Genomic DNA, 13,597 nt, shown 5'->3' with positions numbered 1-13,597 from the left:
GCCGTTGGGCATAGATTTATTGACATGTTTGACCTGTGCACTTGTAAAAATGCGCAAATATGACAAGGCAGACTTTTATATATATGCATTCATAATATAAGAACACGTATCGGTATACTTCAAAATTCAGGTCTTTGCTCCTAATCGAACTACTCAAATAATTCTTATGCGACATCGCATCTTCTGTCCATAGCGTAATTTGCTTCGATGGCACAGGGATAAATTCTCTTACTCATGAGGACGCTAAGGTTATCACAACCTCGGGCTCGGTATGTCCGAACGCTGATCAGTCAGCCGTGCTCATAAAATATAATTGTAACCCTTAAACAATTATATTAGAAATTTAATGCGTACATATCGTTATATTTTCACTGCGCTATACGCGTCAGATCGCATTAAATTCTTACTTAAAATTACTCAAGACCTTCAATATTACCGATATCCTACATACATTTGCAATCTACACAATGACGTATATACATATTTACATAAATTTTTTTTTAAGTGTCTGCCCTATTCATATTCGCAATTAACATTATTTTTCTTATTTCCTATTTTCTTTCTTTTACAATTCGGAAAACTATTTTTAAATTTTCCAATAATTTTATCTATTCGTCCTCTTTAATTTTCTCTATCATTCTTATAAACAAAACCCGCCTTATTTTCTTTATTAAAATAAGAAACAAAACTGTCTTAAATAATCTAAATTCCTAAATTCTTAATTCTGCCAATGTAAAATACTAGGTAAATTCTTTGAATATTTGTATCATCTCCGAGTTTTTTCTACTATATTAATAAATAAAACCACCGCCAAAGTTTCTTTATTAAAATAATAAACAAAACTATATAAGATATTATTATTTCCTTGTACGTTTTAATTAAATGGAACTTTATAAAAAATACCAACAATTTAAAATGGATTTGTGCGCAAAAAAACGCACGTTCGTATACAATCTTTATTATAATCATACACAATTTATTCAGAATTCTTTAAATATTCTCAATGATTTGTTCGCCTCTAATTTCATTATTTCTATAACTCAGAAAATTCTGTAAATTTAAATTACTTTCTTTTTTATTTATTTTATTCTTAATTTCCCGATATTTATAAAAATGTACCGATAAATGCAAAATTGGCATGATTTTAATATTTGCTAAATTTGTTCGTACATAATTTATTATCAACACTATTTTTTTAAACATCTAACTACATTAAATTCTTTAAAACAATTCTTAAAAATTTCGTTGTCATGACGCCTTTTACTTTCATTTTCTACTTTATAAATTTTGAAATTCCCTCTCCAAGTTTGCCACAATTTTTTTAAACAACTGACCTGAATTCATGTCGCGTTGTGGTTGTGATGTTTTCATTTTTTCGGCACGTGATCGCACTTGTGCTCGTACTTCGGTCGTATCCATGGTACACGGCTCCATAAAATGTACTGTGTAGCGTAATTGCGTATTGTTCGTGGAGAACACACAGTAACCAACAAAGTTCATTTCTGATTTCTTTGCGTTTTATTTCTGCTTATTAACACAACACAACGTTTCCAAAATGTTTGTCAAATACAAGATACATGCGAAGCCCGCAACGGGCCCATCCCGCGAAAGCCAGCAATAATGCGACTTGTATGTTCGGCCGTTTAAGTAAGACTCTTCTTCATACAACGCAGATACCAATTTATACAATAATGGACAAATAAATTGGGTGACGGCTGTCTGGATGATTGACTTTAACATGAGTTGAATTACCTGATACGGGATGGCTTTATGTGTGACTTACACATCTTGTGCATATATATGCCAATAATTAAGCGAGACCACGTTTGTTTAACTGCATATATGAAAGTTCACCTGTCATTTAACATGAAAATATACACAAATTAACAGTGCGCACGTGCTTACCATAGACATAACTAATTAGTGAACCCAGCCATGGGCAATAACTTGGTGCATTTTTTTCGTCTAATTTGACGACGACATATGATGCCCATTTATGCATTTCTTCATGAAGACAGATATTATGTATTCAGTTACACCGAACAAGGAATATACATGAAATACACCAATTATGCGACATTAAATGCATCAATTATGCGACAAAATAACCTTGTAAACCGGTATTAAACAATGGTTTCGCCCGATGGCATAAGCGTTATGACAATTACCAGGGGTAGTGCCAATTAACAGTTCAATTATCTATCGCAATGGTACTACCCCTTCTCAGAAAAATAACTGTGACAAATACTAAACGCTTCAAAGTGTGACGCACCCTATTGCAAGTTTTACGAACATTGGAAGGTGTTAGACAACAACTATCGGAAATGAACAAACAAAGAATTCATAGTTTGCTTTTTTATTATGTTAATTACAGGTTCATACTAGCTAGTATCGGTACATCACATGCTCATCTTTGAACTCGTTGGTCAAAGTACTACCTTTTAGTAACTTTCTGTCAATAAATTAAGCATTTAAAAGGATTTAAAATGCAGTGCAAACATATATAACTGTAATTTATACTATACGGCATGGTATTTTACAAGCGTGTGCTATTACCGGCAGTCGTTGATACGATTGTCCGGGTCGACAAATTTACAGGGTGCCGACTGTCCGGGTATGCAAAAAAACACCGGATACCCGTTGATCTAATTGACGCTATTTTTGGACACTTCGATTTTCGACTCTAAGTTTTCGGACACCTGTATTTTGTGAATATTTGTCGTATCTAAGTTTTCGGAGACGAAAAAAAAAATTAGTGTCCGAAAACATAGAGTAATTACGGTATATCTTTTTTTCACGGTAATTTTAGATATGTACCCATTGGTTTAATGAAGGGAACGATCGACAAGGGCACGTGGTACGTGGTAGTGAGTGTGTAGACAACTGGGCTTATGGGTATTCCCTTTCAGCCCGTCATCACTGTCTTGTTTAGTGCTGCTTATAGTCAGAGAATAGATTGGGGAACGATCGGCACAGGCAACGTGGTACGAACGTAATAGCGATACAGAGGGGACGGTAGTGATTTTCTGAAGATCTCACCGGGTAGGAAAATTAAGTAGCAAGGTGTTATTCAAATTGTTTGCGGGTGTTACTTTCGACTGATTGGTTTCAGTAGGCGGTCATCAGTTTGCGTCTTTTTTATAAATTCAGTACAAATGGTCATAGGGCAGTTAATTTGTTAATTAAAGGGAGGTTTATCACAAGTTTGCGTGTAAGTGATTATTTGTTTGAATATATACCGATAAGTACATTATATAGAGTGTATGGTGTTTAAACGAGAACCGCTAGTATCGCTATTACTACTAAAGGAACTGCGCGCGCTCTCAAGTGAACGTTTCAGCAAAAGGGTCATATTTTATCTAGGTATCCCGTGTCACGCAGGAACTTAAACGCATGAAGCCGCAACCGTGAGGCGATGTCGTTGGGCGGCATCGACAAAAGTTTTGATCTATATTAAGTGTTTTTGTAGGCCGCTAGTATACCACTGCTCAGATATATGTGTTGCACGGTGTTAGCCGGACATAAAAAGAAACAAGCTCACTCCTATATACCCCCTAAACTTTGTTTGTGGGGTATAAAGCTGCTCAAACGTATTAGGAATGTTACATTGCAGACAGGGGAGGGGTTTGTAATAGTCCCCATGCAGCCGCGACACCTCAAGTCTCAGGCGCGTGTACATGTAAGCCTTATCTTCCCGTTTAATTGGACTGTATATGTAGATCTTATGACTACGGTTGTTACATAGCAGGAAATCATGATCACCGCAGTATATTGACCAGCGGTGGTCCTGTTCGCTATAACCTTTCTGGTTAATTATTGCGATCAGTTCGCGTGCGCTAGGCTGTAGGTTTGAAGGTAGACCCTCATGAGATCCTACGCGGGCGAGTTGGTCAGCGTGTTCATTTCCCAAAATACCTACGTGACTCGGATTCCAAAGAAATTTAAGCGAGATCTGTTTAGTTGTTAATTTAGTTATTTCCTTTAACACAGAATATATTGTGTCAGGTCGCGTGTTTGATGTACCTGCTTTTAACCTTTGCAAAGCGTTGAGCGAATCAGATAGTTTTACGTAGTTAGTAGTGAGTCGCTAGCAGAGTGGTACGCGATGCTACCATTATTTATTTTTGCCCAGATAGTGGATATATGCGCATGAGGTTTTTTGTCAGTTCCCAAGTTGTGTCTTTGAATTGCTTTAAAAAAAAGAAGGTCTTTTTACATCGAGTAATTAGGTTAATTATGTTATCTTTCCAGGTTAACTGTTTATCAAATGTCATTCCTAGGAACGTAATGATTTCGAGGAACGGAAGTGGTATGTCGCATAGTGTGAGATGCGGAAGGTCGTTACATTTTTGGGATTCGTGCACTGGCAGAAAATAAAATGGCTTGTGTTTTTGATGGATTAATTAGAAAACCATAGTGTTTGCTCCATTTTTCTATTGCAGTGAGGGCAGCTTGTATTTTCTTTATGGCTAATTTCGGTGATTTAGATGTGGCCCATATCGCACTATCATCTACGAAGAGTGATAACTGTATCCGATCGGTACTATTTGCAGAGTTATGCTCCTGTATTGCTTTGTCTAGCGTGTTAATAGCAATTGAAAATATTATCGGCGACAGTACACTGCCCTGGGGGCAACCGTTGACAGTTTCCACTGCCTCGGATGTTTGATTGCACCTTAATTTTACGAGTTTTAAGGAACGCTGATAGCCATTTCAGCATGGTACCCTCTATTCCTTACTCATAAAGAAGCTGAATATTTGCTTATTCCATAGTTTATCAAAGGCAGTCGTGGTCTAAAAACACGGCTTCCACTGTTTGACTGTTAAGTTGTGCTTTTTGGACTGGGGCAGAGCCCCAAGACCATAGTAATGAAACCAACTTCTGAGCTTATCCGAATTGACTGGCTGCCAAAAAACAAATTCCCAAAACTCCGATTACCGCTTAATTCATGCGCAGCAAAGTAGTTCTTCGCAGATCTCTTTAACCCGCATTGTAAATACAGAACATCACTATATAACATGAGAGTGTCATAAAAAGTGTAAACAAAATATTATTGAAGCAAAACTGCTTAAGCATTGGCTACGACATACATTTTATTGTTTACATATTCATGCGAGAATAAGTTCCTCACTTGACGGTCTAGGCCGAAAAGACACAAGTGTTTACAGAGACAGTAAGATAAAAAATTTCTTAGACATTTTTGAAGACCTTATATTTGATATTTATAAACATATTTTTTAAGTGTTATTTTATTTTGCGTTAACAAGACATTCCAGAACAAGAGCACCGCCTTGCGGGTGCAGACCGCTCATCTATTTTCTTTTTAAAGGTGAAGGGACTCTCAATTTCAATCAAAAAGGAGGGAGGGGTGGAGTGAAGAGGGGTGTATAGTGTGGGGGTGAGGACATTTATTACATTATCTTAAAAAAATCCGAAAAAAAAGCAAAAACATTAAAATAAATTCGGGGTGGGGGGGGGGGGTGGGTGAGGGGGAGGGGGGGGGGAGGGGATTCTTGGGTGCGATGGTTGGACGGTATTTCAAAAATAAAATAATAACAAGGGCTGTTTGTAAAACATGCATGCCCCCCATATGGGCTCTCCGTTGTAGTGACAGCCATTGTGTGAATATGTTTTTTGTCACTGTATGTCAATGACCTGTGAAATGTATCCAATTAATAGTGCAAAAACCAATCAGGACCTATACTAATCAATTATATCCATTATATGATTGAGTCTTTGATTTTTTGGATTCCTTTCACACATTTTGACTTATTTTACAATATGTGAAACGTGCAAACAATTTGTAATGTTTTATATATTAATGGTAATGAAACATGTTATTTATAGCAGTTAACTCCCCTAGTCAATGACAACCATAGATAGCAATGCAATCTGATTAAAAATAGCCAAGGCTAGTGTTGTGTATTGGGCAAATGTATACAAGTGCAACTTGACCACAAGACCAGTATCATGTGTTTACCACACACAGAAGTCAGTTATGTAATAGACCATTAATTCCGCTTCCAACTTTGGCCACTTGCCAAGATACTGACCAGTATCAGATGGGGTTGTGAAACTGTGTAAACAGTGAACACCAGTCCATGTAATACTGGCCTACCACTTGTACTAGTTGATTTGGAGTTAATACAGTAATGCATGTACAAATGAGACACTAAGCTCAAAAGTTAATTATATGTGCCTCTGAAAACTAACCAGAGGAGTGGGTTGAAATTTACAATCTTTACTTGGCATTTGAGGAAATCTGAACTCTCAGGGTTTGGATAGAACATCCACAAATTAACTTTTCTTTACACTGTTGTTATTTTTGTTCAATACACAAATATTAACCTAACTTCACAAATCCTGTACAGTAAAGGAAACTAAATCTAAGTTGATATTTTAATATGCTTGATCCTATTTATGTATTTACATTGTTGTATACATACAAACTGTGTTGCTGTTTTTCAATTAACAAGCAGATTAAAAATTAATTATATTTTTATGTATAATTTGAATTGACACAATTAAATGCAAGTTGCGTAGCAAGAATTACATGTTAGATTTATTGTCAGTGAATCGTGACATTTTCTCAATGTTTCAGACCACCAGTTTGTCAAAGCTATCAACCGCATGGATGGTCAAGCTAAATAGAATTGACCCAGCAAATCACAACTGTCCTGTTGCCATATAATATTACATATCATATTACATTGGTTTTTTAAATGTTGAATTCTCACGTCATTTCCATAAACATAGTATTTACTGGCACAGAAACAAAGGCTTATACATCATTATGAATGAACATGTGTCAAAAATTCAATTTGTAAGTCTCTTTACTGGACAGTGTGAAAACAGAATAAACTAGTGACCTGAAAATCAACAGGGGTCATCTGCGAGTCACGATCAATGTACCTATGAAGTGTCATGATCCTAGGCAAAAGCGTTCTTGAGTTATCATCCGAAAATCATTTTACTATTTCGGGTCACCGTGACCTTGACCTTTGACCTTGTGACCTCAAAATCAATAGGGGTCATCTGCGAGTCATGATCAATCTACCTATGAAGTTTCATGATCCTAGGCATATGCGTTCTTGAGTTATCATCCGAAAACCATTTTACTATTTCGGGTCACCGTGACCTTGACCTTTGACCTTGTGAACTCAAAATCAATAGGGGTCATCTGCGAGTCTTGATCAATCTACCCATGAAGTTTCATGATCCTAGGCGTATGCATTCTTGAGTTATCATCCGGAAACCATTTTACTATTTCGGGTCACCGTGACCTTGACCTTTGACCTAGTGACCTCAAAATCAATAGGGGTCATCTGCGAGTCACGATCAATCTACCCATGAAGTTTCATGATCCTAGGCGTATGCATACTTGAGTTATCATCCGGAAACCATTTTACTATTTCGGGTCACCGTGACCTTGACCTTTGACCTAGTGACCTCAAAATCAATAGGGGTCATCTGCAAGTCATGATCATTCTACCCATGAAGTTTCATGATCCTAGGCATATGCATTATTGAGTTATCATCCGGAAACCATTTTACTATTTCGGGTCACCGTGACCTTGACCTTTGATCTAGTGACCTCAAAATCAATAGGGGTCATCTGCAAGTCATGATCAATCTACCTATGAAGTTTCATGATCCTAGGCGTATGCGTTCTTGAGTTATCATCCGGAAACCACCTGGTGGACGGACCGACCGACCGACCGACATGAGCAAAGCAATATACCCCCTCTTCTTCGAAGGGGGGCATAATAAAGGTATTTGGCGAATGAACCTTGATTTCTTTCTTTATGTAAAGTTACGAAAATTTTGGGCATCATTGTATAAATATTAAAATCGAATTTCCTTAGCAACGACATAACCCAAATTTCATACATTTTTTAAAAGACAGTTACGCATAAACCTGGCAATTATGATTAGTTTTACCACAGTCACTTCATTGCCTTGCCTCAGGTATACAACGCCAATTAGATTTTGCCATTCCGTATATAATATTCTTCAATCGGCTGGTAATTTCGTTTGTATGTCATTAGCGGTCAAGCATCAAACATCGGTCGATAAATCTCGTTATTGTACATTTTAATTTAATACTTGGTAATTTAACGTTACAACTCACTTAATAATTGATGCACTTTGATACTTACAATACAGAGGGGTCCATTTAATTTGTTAATGTGTAACTGAAGTATGTTTTGAAGGTATTATTAGTGGTTAATGTCATTTAATACTTTTTACCTAGCCTTTTTTATATTTCAAAACTCTTGCTTCATGTTTGCTTTCATATGAAGTGTTAATAAGAGTTCAGTAAAATGTGGATGTATTTACCAGTACACCTTCTTATTCATACGCGTTTTTTCCTGAGTAATCTTTTTTGTATGCAGATTAGTAACATAATCATTATAAAAGGTAGAATCATTGTCAAATTATTACTTTCTCCTGTATTTGAATAAAATTAAATTGATACGACAAAGCCGAAACTTATGAATGTGTTAATTTGCAACTTAATTAACATGCTTGTCATTTTTTTTATTTCTCTTCTATGTTTATATGATTAGATTTATTATACAAATTAAAATTCATAAATGTGTTTATATAATTAAGCAATAAAATATTATTTACATTTTAAAATACTGACTAAAATCTTTCAGTAATGGCTAAAATGTACATGCATGTAAACAACTCTATAAAAAGCACATGCACTTTAATTGCTCAAATCAATAGCTGTTGTCGTTTCTACATTAGGAAAGGAAAATTTAAGCGGATTTATTTCTTAATTTTTCGGTTATCCGTTTATCAGAAGAAATTTGTATCCAAAAAGACAGGTTATTAGAAAAAAATATAATTATGAACACTTTAAAAGGTGTGTGTTTCGGTGTAATAAAATTAATTTTTCAGGTTTGGGGTGTACTGTAATTTTGTTAATTCGCATATTTTGATTTGTTACATTATAATACACTAAAGCCTTATATGATTTGCTAAATTTCAATTTTAATATGATAAAAGTAATACAATTATATAACCTCCATCATCCTCGAGTGTCTGTCTACCGAAATCCGACAACTTCAAGGGCCGAAGTCCAGGACACTTCTGTACTTGAGATATTAGAAACCCATATGTAGCATCAGACTTGTTTTGTTCTTTCCATTCACGCAGAATTTGATAAACTTGTTCGTAATGAGAATAATTGTAGTCTTTCTTAATTTGTTTTACGGTTTGTTCTGCAATCCTCAAATTGGCTGATAAGAGGTCAAAATTATGGTGTATCCGAAGTGTTATTCGTTGTAGATGGATGTCTGTAATCTGTGTGCTCGAATTTACAACTTCGTTATCTGCCAAAAACAGAATTAATTTTTCAGTTCATTTGTAACACTTTGATTGAAAGCGAAATGAACCATAATGTTATTAGTTATAACTCGAAACATAAAAAAGAGTCGGTCGTTGAGTCATTCTAAATGTAGAGAGTACAATCATATATCATATTTAAAACTGTATTTATATGCTCTTTTTAATGAAGTAAAGAGATATATTTCAATTTCAGTTTTGTTGATGAGTGGGACACATTTCTGATTCGTTTAAAGACGTATAATGACAAAACTAAATCATACACATGCATGTACAATGCTAGTAGATAATTTTGGGACCAAATCAGTGTATATTTGACATTACCTGGGTGCTCCAAAGTTGGTTCTTCTTCATGCTTTTCAAGGATCTTCAACAAATCGCTGTGGTATCTGACTAGGTATTCTTTGAACTTTCTGTAGGTGTTCACACCACCTTTACATATCCCTCTAATCAACACACGACATTTTGCTCTATTCGTGAATAAATTCTGTAAAATAAAATGAAAACAAGCATTACCAGTGTAAAAAATAATAATAAGTATGTAAGCACATTTGCATGTGTGGCCTTCCTTTTCGATTTCAAGCTGCGCCAATAACTGTTAAAATGGTTATATACAAAACCATACAACTGAGGGTTTTATCATTCCACATTTTTCGAGCACGACTTTCGTATAAATGAAAGTTAAAGGCCTAGTTTAATCCTTCTGTATTAGAGTCTGCTTCCAAATAGATATCGTACGTCTGTGTACTGACAACCTGCTGAGGACAGCGGACACGTATAAGCTGCGATCAATACATCGTATTCAACTCCTAATTATTTAGCTGAGAGAAAATATAGAAGATACGCATACACATAAGGAGTGAACTACAAATGTGTCGTGGCCAGACTTAGAAGCACAATGTCCTTTTACATACTTATTATCCAGCTGAAGTTTGGTTAAAGTAATGCTCGGATGGTTATTGTCGGCTATGGTACTACTTATAATAAATACATGTAGCTCGGATAGTATCAAGTATACTTCAAAGTACTCGAGGTACGGACATACACTAAAATGTACCCAGGTGTATGGTCGGTTCCGTAAGTTTTTTTTTGTACCCAGAGTATAGTGTAGTATACTTAAAAGTAGTCGGGGTATTTTTAAGTAGTATCGTAGAAGACGACGACCACTGCAGCTTAATTATACCGTATAAAATCTCAATTGTTTACAAATTATAGGCCGTGTGTTGTCTACCTTGATATCAACCACGTCGTCTTTCTTCAGAAAGCCCTCAAGAAACGTTAGCGCTTTGTCTACATCTATGTTTGCCATCAGGTCATTGTGAGCTCTAGACAACACGCGTTGGCAACCGTCATCATCTACCGAAACATATAATTTGTTGACATATATTCGTATGTATTTTTCTGTTTTCGCAAAGGGATTCCGTATCGGAATTCTACATGGTTTTGTTTAGATGTCAATAGTGGTATTGCAGGCCATTCATGAGTCTCAAACCGGTCAAAACAGAAAGTGTTATTTACGCATGTGTATGTTTTGACGTACATAGCGTATTCTAATCAAAACCTATTGTGAACATACTCACAGGTTTGATGGATGGACAAACCTTTAGTAACTTAACGGTGGCACATTCGTAAACTCAATAATAAAACAAGAAGATGATTGGTCGTAAAGCCTTTTTGTAAGGCGTTATAAGATATATTTAACTTAAACCATACGTATATTCGTAGCCGACTCTTAATTAGTTAATACACATTCTGGGTTATTAATATTTGAAGACACCTGTAAACAAAGTTATCGAGTGGCCCGAATTCGACCTTAGCCGTTAACATAATGTTAACAGCTCACAATAACTGAGTGTTTGTTGTCTTCTTAGAAATTCGATTTGAGCTTATTATTTAAATGTTCGTTCATATTTGAAATTTGTACCAATAGTATTCGATATGTGTGATTAATTTGTATGTGTTAAAAATCTGAAAGACAAATTTTGCAGCATATAGTGTATCCGTTTTTATACCGATATTTCTTGAAACACTGACAACGAGAATTATGTATATGTGTCATTGTGTTAGTTTTGCTGCTATCAATAACTAATATTTATAAATAGTACTACTCCTTTCTGCAAGTTTGGTTATAAAACTAGAACATTCGTAAATCAAAGACAAAAAAGAGTCGTAAGATTATCTTTTTATGTTTTATCTGGGCCTCAACTCAACACGACGTTACGATGTTAAATTTATATTATGTTTTGTGCCCACTTAGTTATGACAGCAATCCTGTTATGTAAACGATTATTTACGCTTGAATGGTTGATCATTAATTCTATAAAATGTGTCAGGTTCACCAGGCGTTTTATCAACTGTGCTATTCGGCCGTGTAAGTAGAGTTTTATCAATAGCTCGGTGTAGTAGTTTTAAACTCGACGTGACCTACTTTCAGTTTAATGTTTAAAGACTCTGTGGCAAACAGCGCAATTTCTAGAGCGCTCATGCAGTATTACAAATTTTTTTCAAGGACTCCTAGTCCGTTAAAAACCTTTCTTGAAGTTTTGATAAATTTGGCCTCCAGTTTTGACTTGTTTTTAAGATTCATGTGGATATAAAATGCATTAAATATTTTTTTTTGTATTTGAGATCATTTTAATCATGGTCGCAAAAGTCACTCTTAAATACAAAAAAAATGTTTAAACGCGACCAGGAATATTTGCTATAAGTTTCTTGCATGTGCCAGATGTTCACATGGTGGATGTTTAAAATCAACGTCGTAAAGGGGAGAATGTAAGCTCACCATGAAATGTCCAGATAAGCTGCAAAGCCAACTTACTCAAATGGTATGAAGTCATCATCAACGCGACTTGTTCACGAGTTTACATTTGGACATCAGTATATCTGAAAGGAAAATGATGTATATGTGTGTCCACAATATAGTCCACATCGTCAGCAGACTTACTGCTTATTTACATCGAAATGCCTTCATACTTTAAAGTTGTATACAAAGTCAAATGTCTAGACTTGTCAATAACGATTTTTTATGGTTATGAATTATTTGCTCATGAAAAATAGTCCAACCTTTACGCTTAAATAACTGATAAACGTGTGCTACTTGTGTATTTATTGCCAAATACCACATGAGAATACTTATCACTAGATAACATATAAAAAAATAAACGAAGTGTTTAGAAAGAATTTTGTTTACCTAGGGTATATGGTATAAATCGCCGAGCTGCAGCTTAAGACATATTTTAAGTTCATTTGTGGTGACATTGACTTATTAATCATTGGTGTCACAGGTAGTACTGGGTTGTCTCCCTTCTAGCATTAAATACGACTAATTTATTACTTGAAATTCTTAATTGAACTTTTAGCAACTTCGATTACCTCTTTTTAGTATCAGGTAGAGAACTTATGAAACAAACCTTCATACTACATTTAATCTTTACTTAATATATAAGGTGTCATAAACAAGCTGTACATAGGTCCGCTCGAATTTATAATGGAAAACGAAACTATAACGAGTATATAATGGAAAAAGAAACTAGATCTTAACGTATCGTTATTTACTATTTAAATACATTTTTGATACACTTTTTCTTACTGGAGCATTACTATGGCAAAATATAATCTTTAAACACCAACCTTTATTGCAAAAAGTGTGAACTATCCCTAAATAAACATAATTATCTACAATCTACACGGTAAATACCCAAACATTGCAATTCATACAAGTATCCATCGGTAAGTCAGGTTACAATCGTGCTATATCGACTATTTCCGGAATCTTGCGTAACATCGATTATATCTGGCGTATCGATTAAGGAAAAAGGAGTTGTCGACAAATGTTTTAGAAGGCTTAAGTAATTTCTTTGATTTATTTTAAGCACTGCCCTTGTCCGATCGTGCGACCGTACATGTGTGTGCGTGTAGGTTCTGATAAGTCGACATGACTAACAACTTTCCATACATCAATAATTATATGTAAATGATCTTATACAATCTTTTTTTCTAAGAGCATGGCGGATAAAAACACTACTTGAATTGTTAGGAATTATAATATTAAAGACCTATATCTGATTTCGATTCAAACATAATTGTCGCGTTTTGATTACAAAAGTTCCAAATGTAAACATCTTCCAGGTAATTCATAAATTTCTGTATAACTTAATATAAAGAAGGGAAACTACAGCTGCTGGAGCAGTATTGCATTTTCATTATATATACAATTAGTTGGTAATTTATTTAAGACAA

At 35.1% G+C, this 13,597-nt stretch overlaps 1 protein-coding gene and 1 long non-coding RNA gene across 6 annotated transcripts in view; both read right to left on the bottom strand.

Moving 5' to 3' along the window:
- The window catches only part of LOC127852206 (uncharacterized), a 59,043-nt gene extending 45,935 nt beyond the window's left edge, over positions 1–13,108 (bottom strand). For 3 of the 5 annotated variants that reach the window (XM_052386091.1, XM_052386106.1, XM_052386114.1), the window contains exons 1-5: positions 12,989–13,108; positions 12,177–12,241; positions 10,590–10,714; positions 9,683–9,845; positions 9,037–9,345 (exon numbers count right to left, since the gene is read on the bottom strand). In XM_052386091.1, coding sequence (XP_052242051.1) covers positions 9,037–9,345; positions 9,683–9,845; positions 10,590–10,714; positions 12,177–12,198 — 619 coding nt within the window. In that variant the 5' untranslated portion in view covers positions 12,199–12,241; positions 12,989–13,108. Of the gene's footprint in view, positions 1–9,036; positions 9,346–9,682; positions 9,846–10,589; positions 10,715–12,176; positions 12,242–12,548; positions 12,641–12,730; positions 12,754–12,988 lie in introns of those variants that run through there. The other 2 variants (XM_052386100.1, XM_052386096.1) reach the window with 2 other exon arrangements.
- On the bottom strand, positions 6,524–8,106 carry LOC127852284 (uncharacterized). The gene is made up of 2 exons (XR_008036161.1): positions 7,596–8,106; positions 6,524–7,305 (listed from the first exon to the last, which is right to left on the bottom strand). It is a non-coding gene; the product is annotated as an uncharacterized LOC127852284 (long non-coding RNA).
- Positions 13,109–13,597: the final 489 nt, after the last annotated feature.

Source organism: Dreissena polymorpha, chromosome 1 (genome assembly GCF_020536995.1).
Source record: "Dreissena polymorpha isolate Duluth1 chromosome 1, UMN_Dpol_1.0, whole genome shotgun sequence".
In the NCBI taxonomy this organism is placed as follows: domain Eukaryota; kingdom Metazoa; phylum Mollusca; class Bivalvia; order Myida; family Dreissenidae; genus Dreissena; species Dreissena polymorpha.
This window is presented reverse-complemented; position numbering and strand designations above follow the sequence as displayed.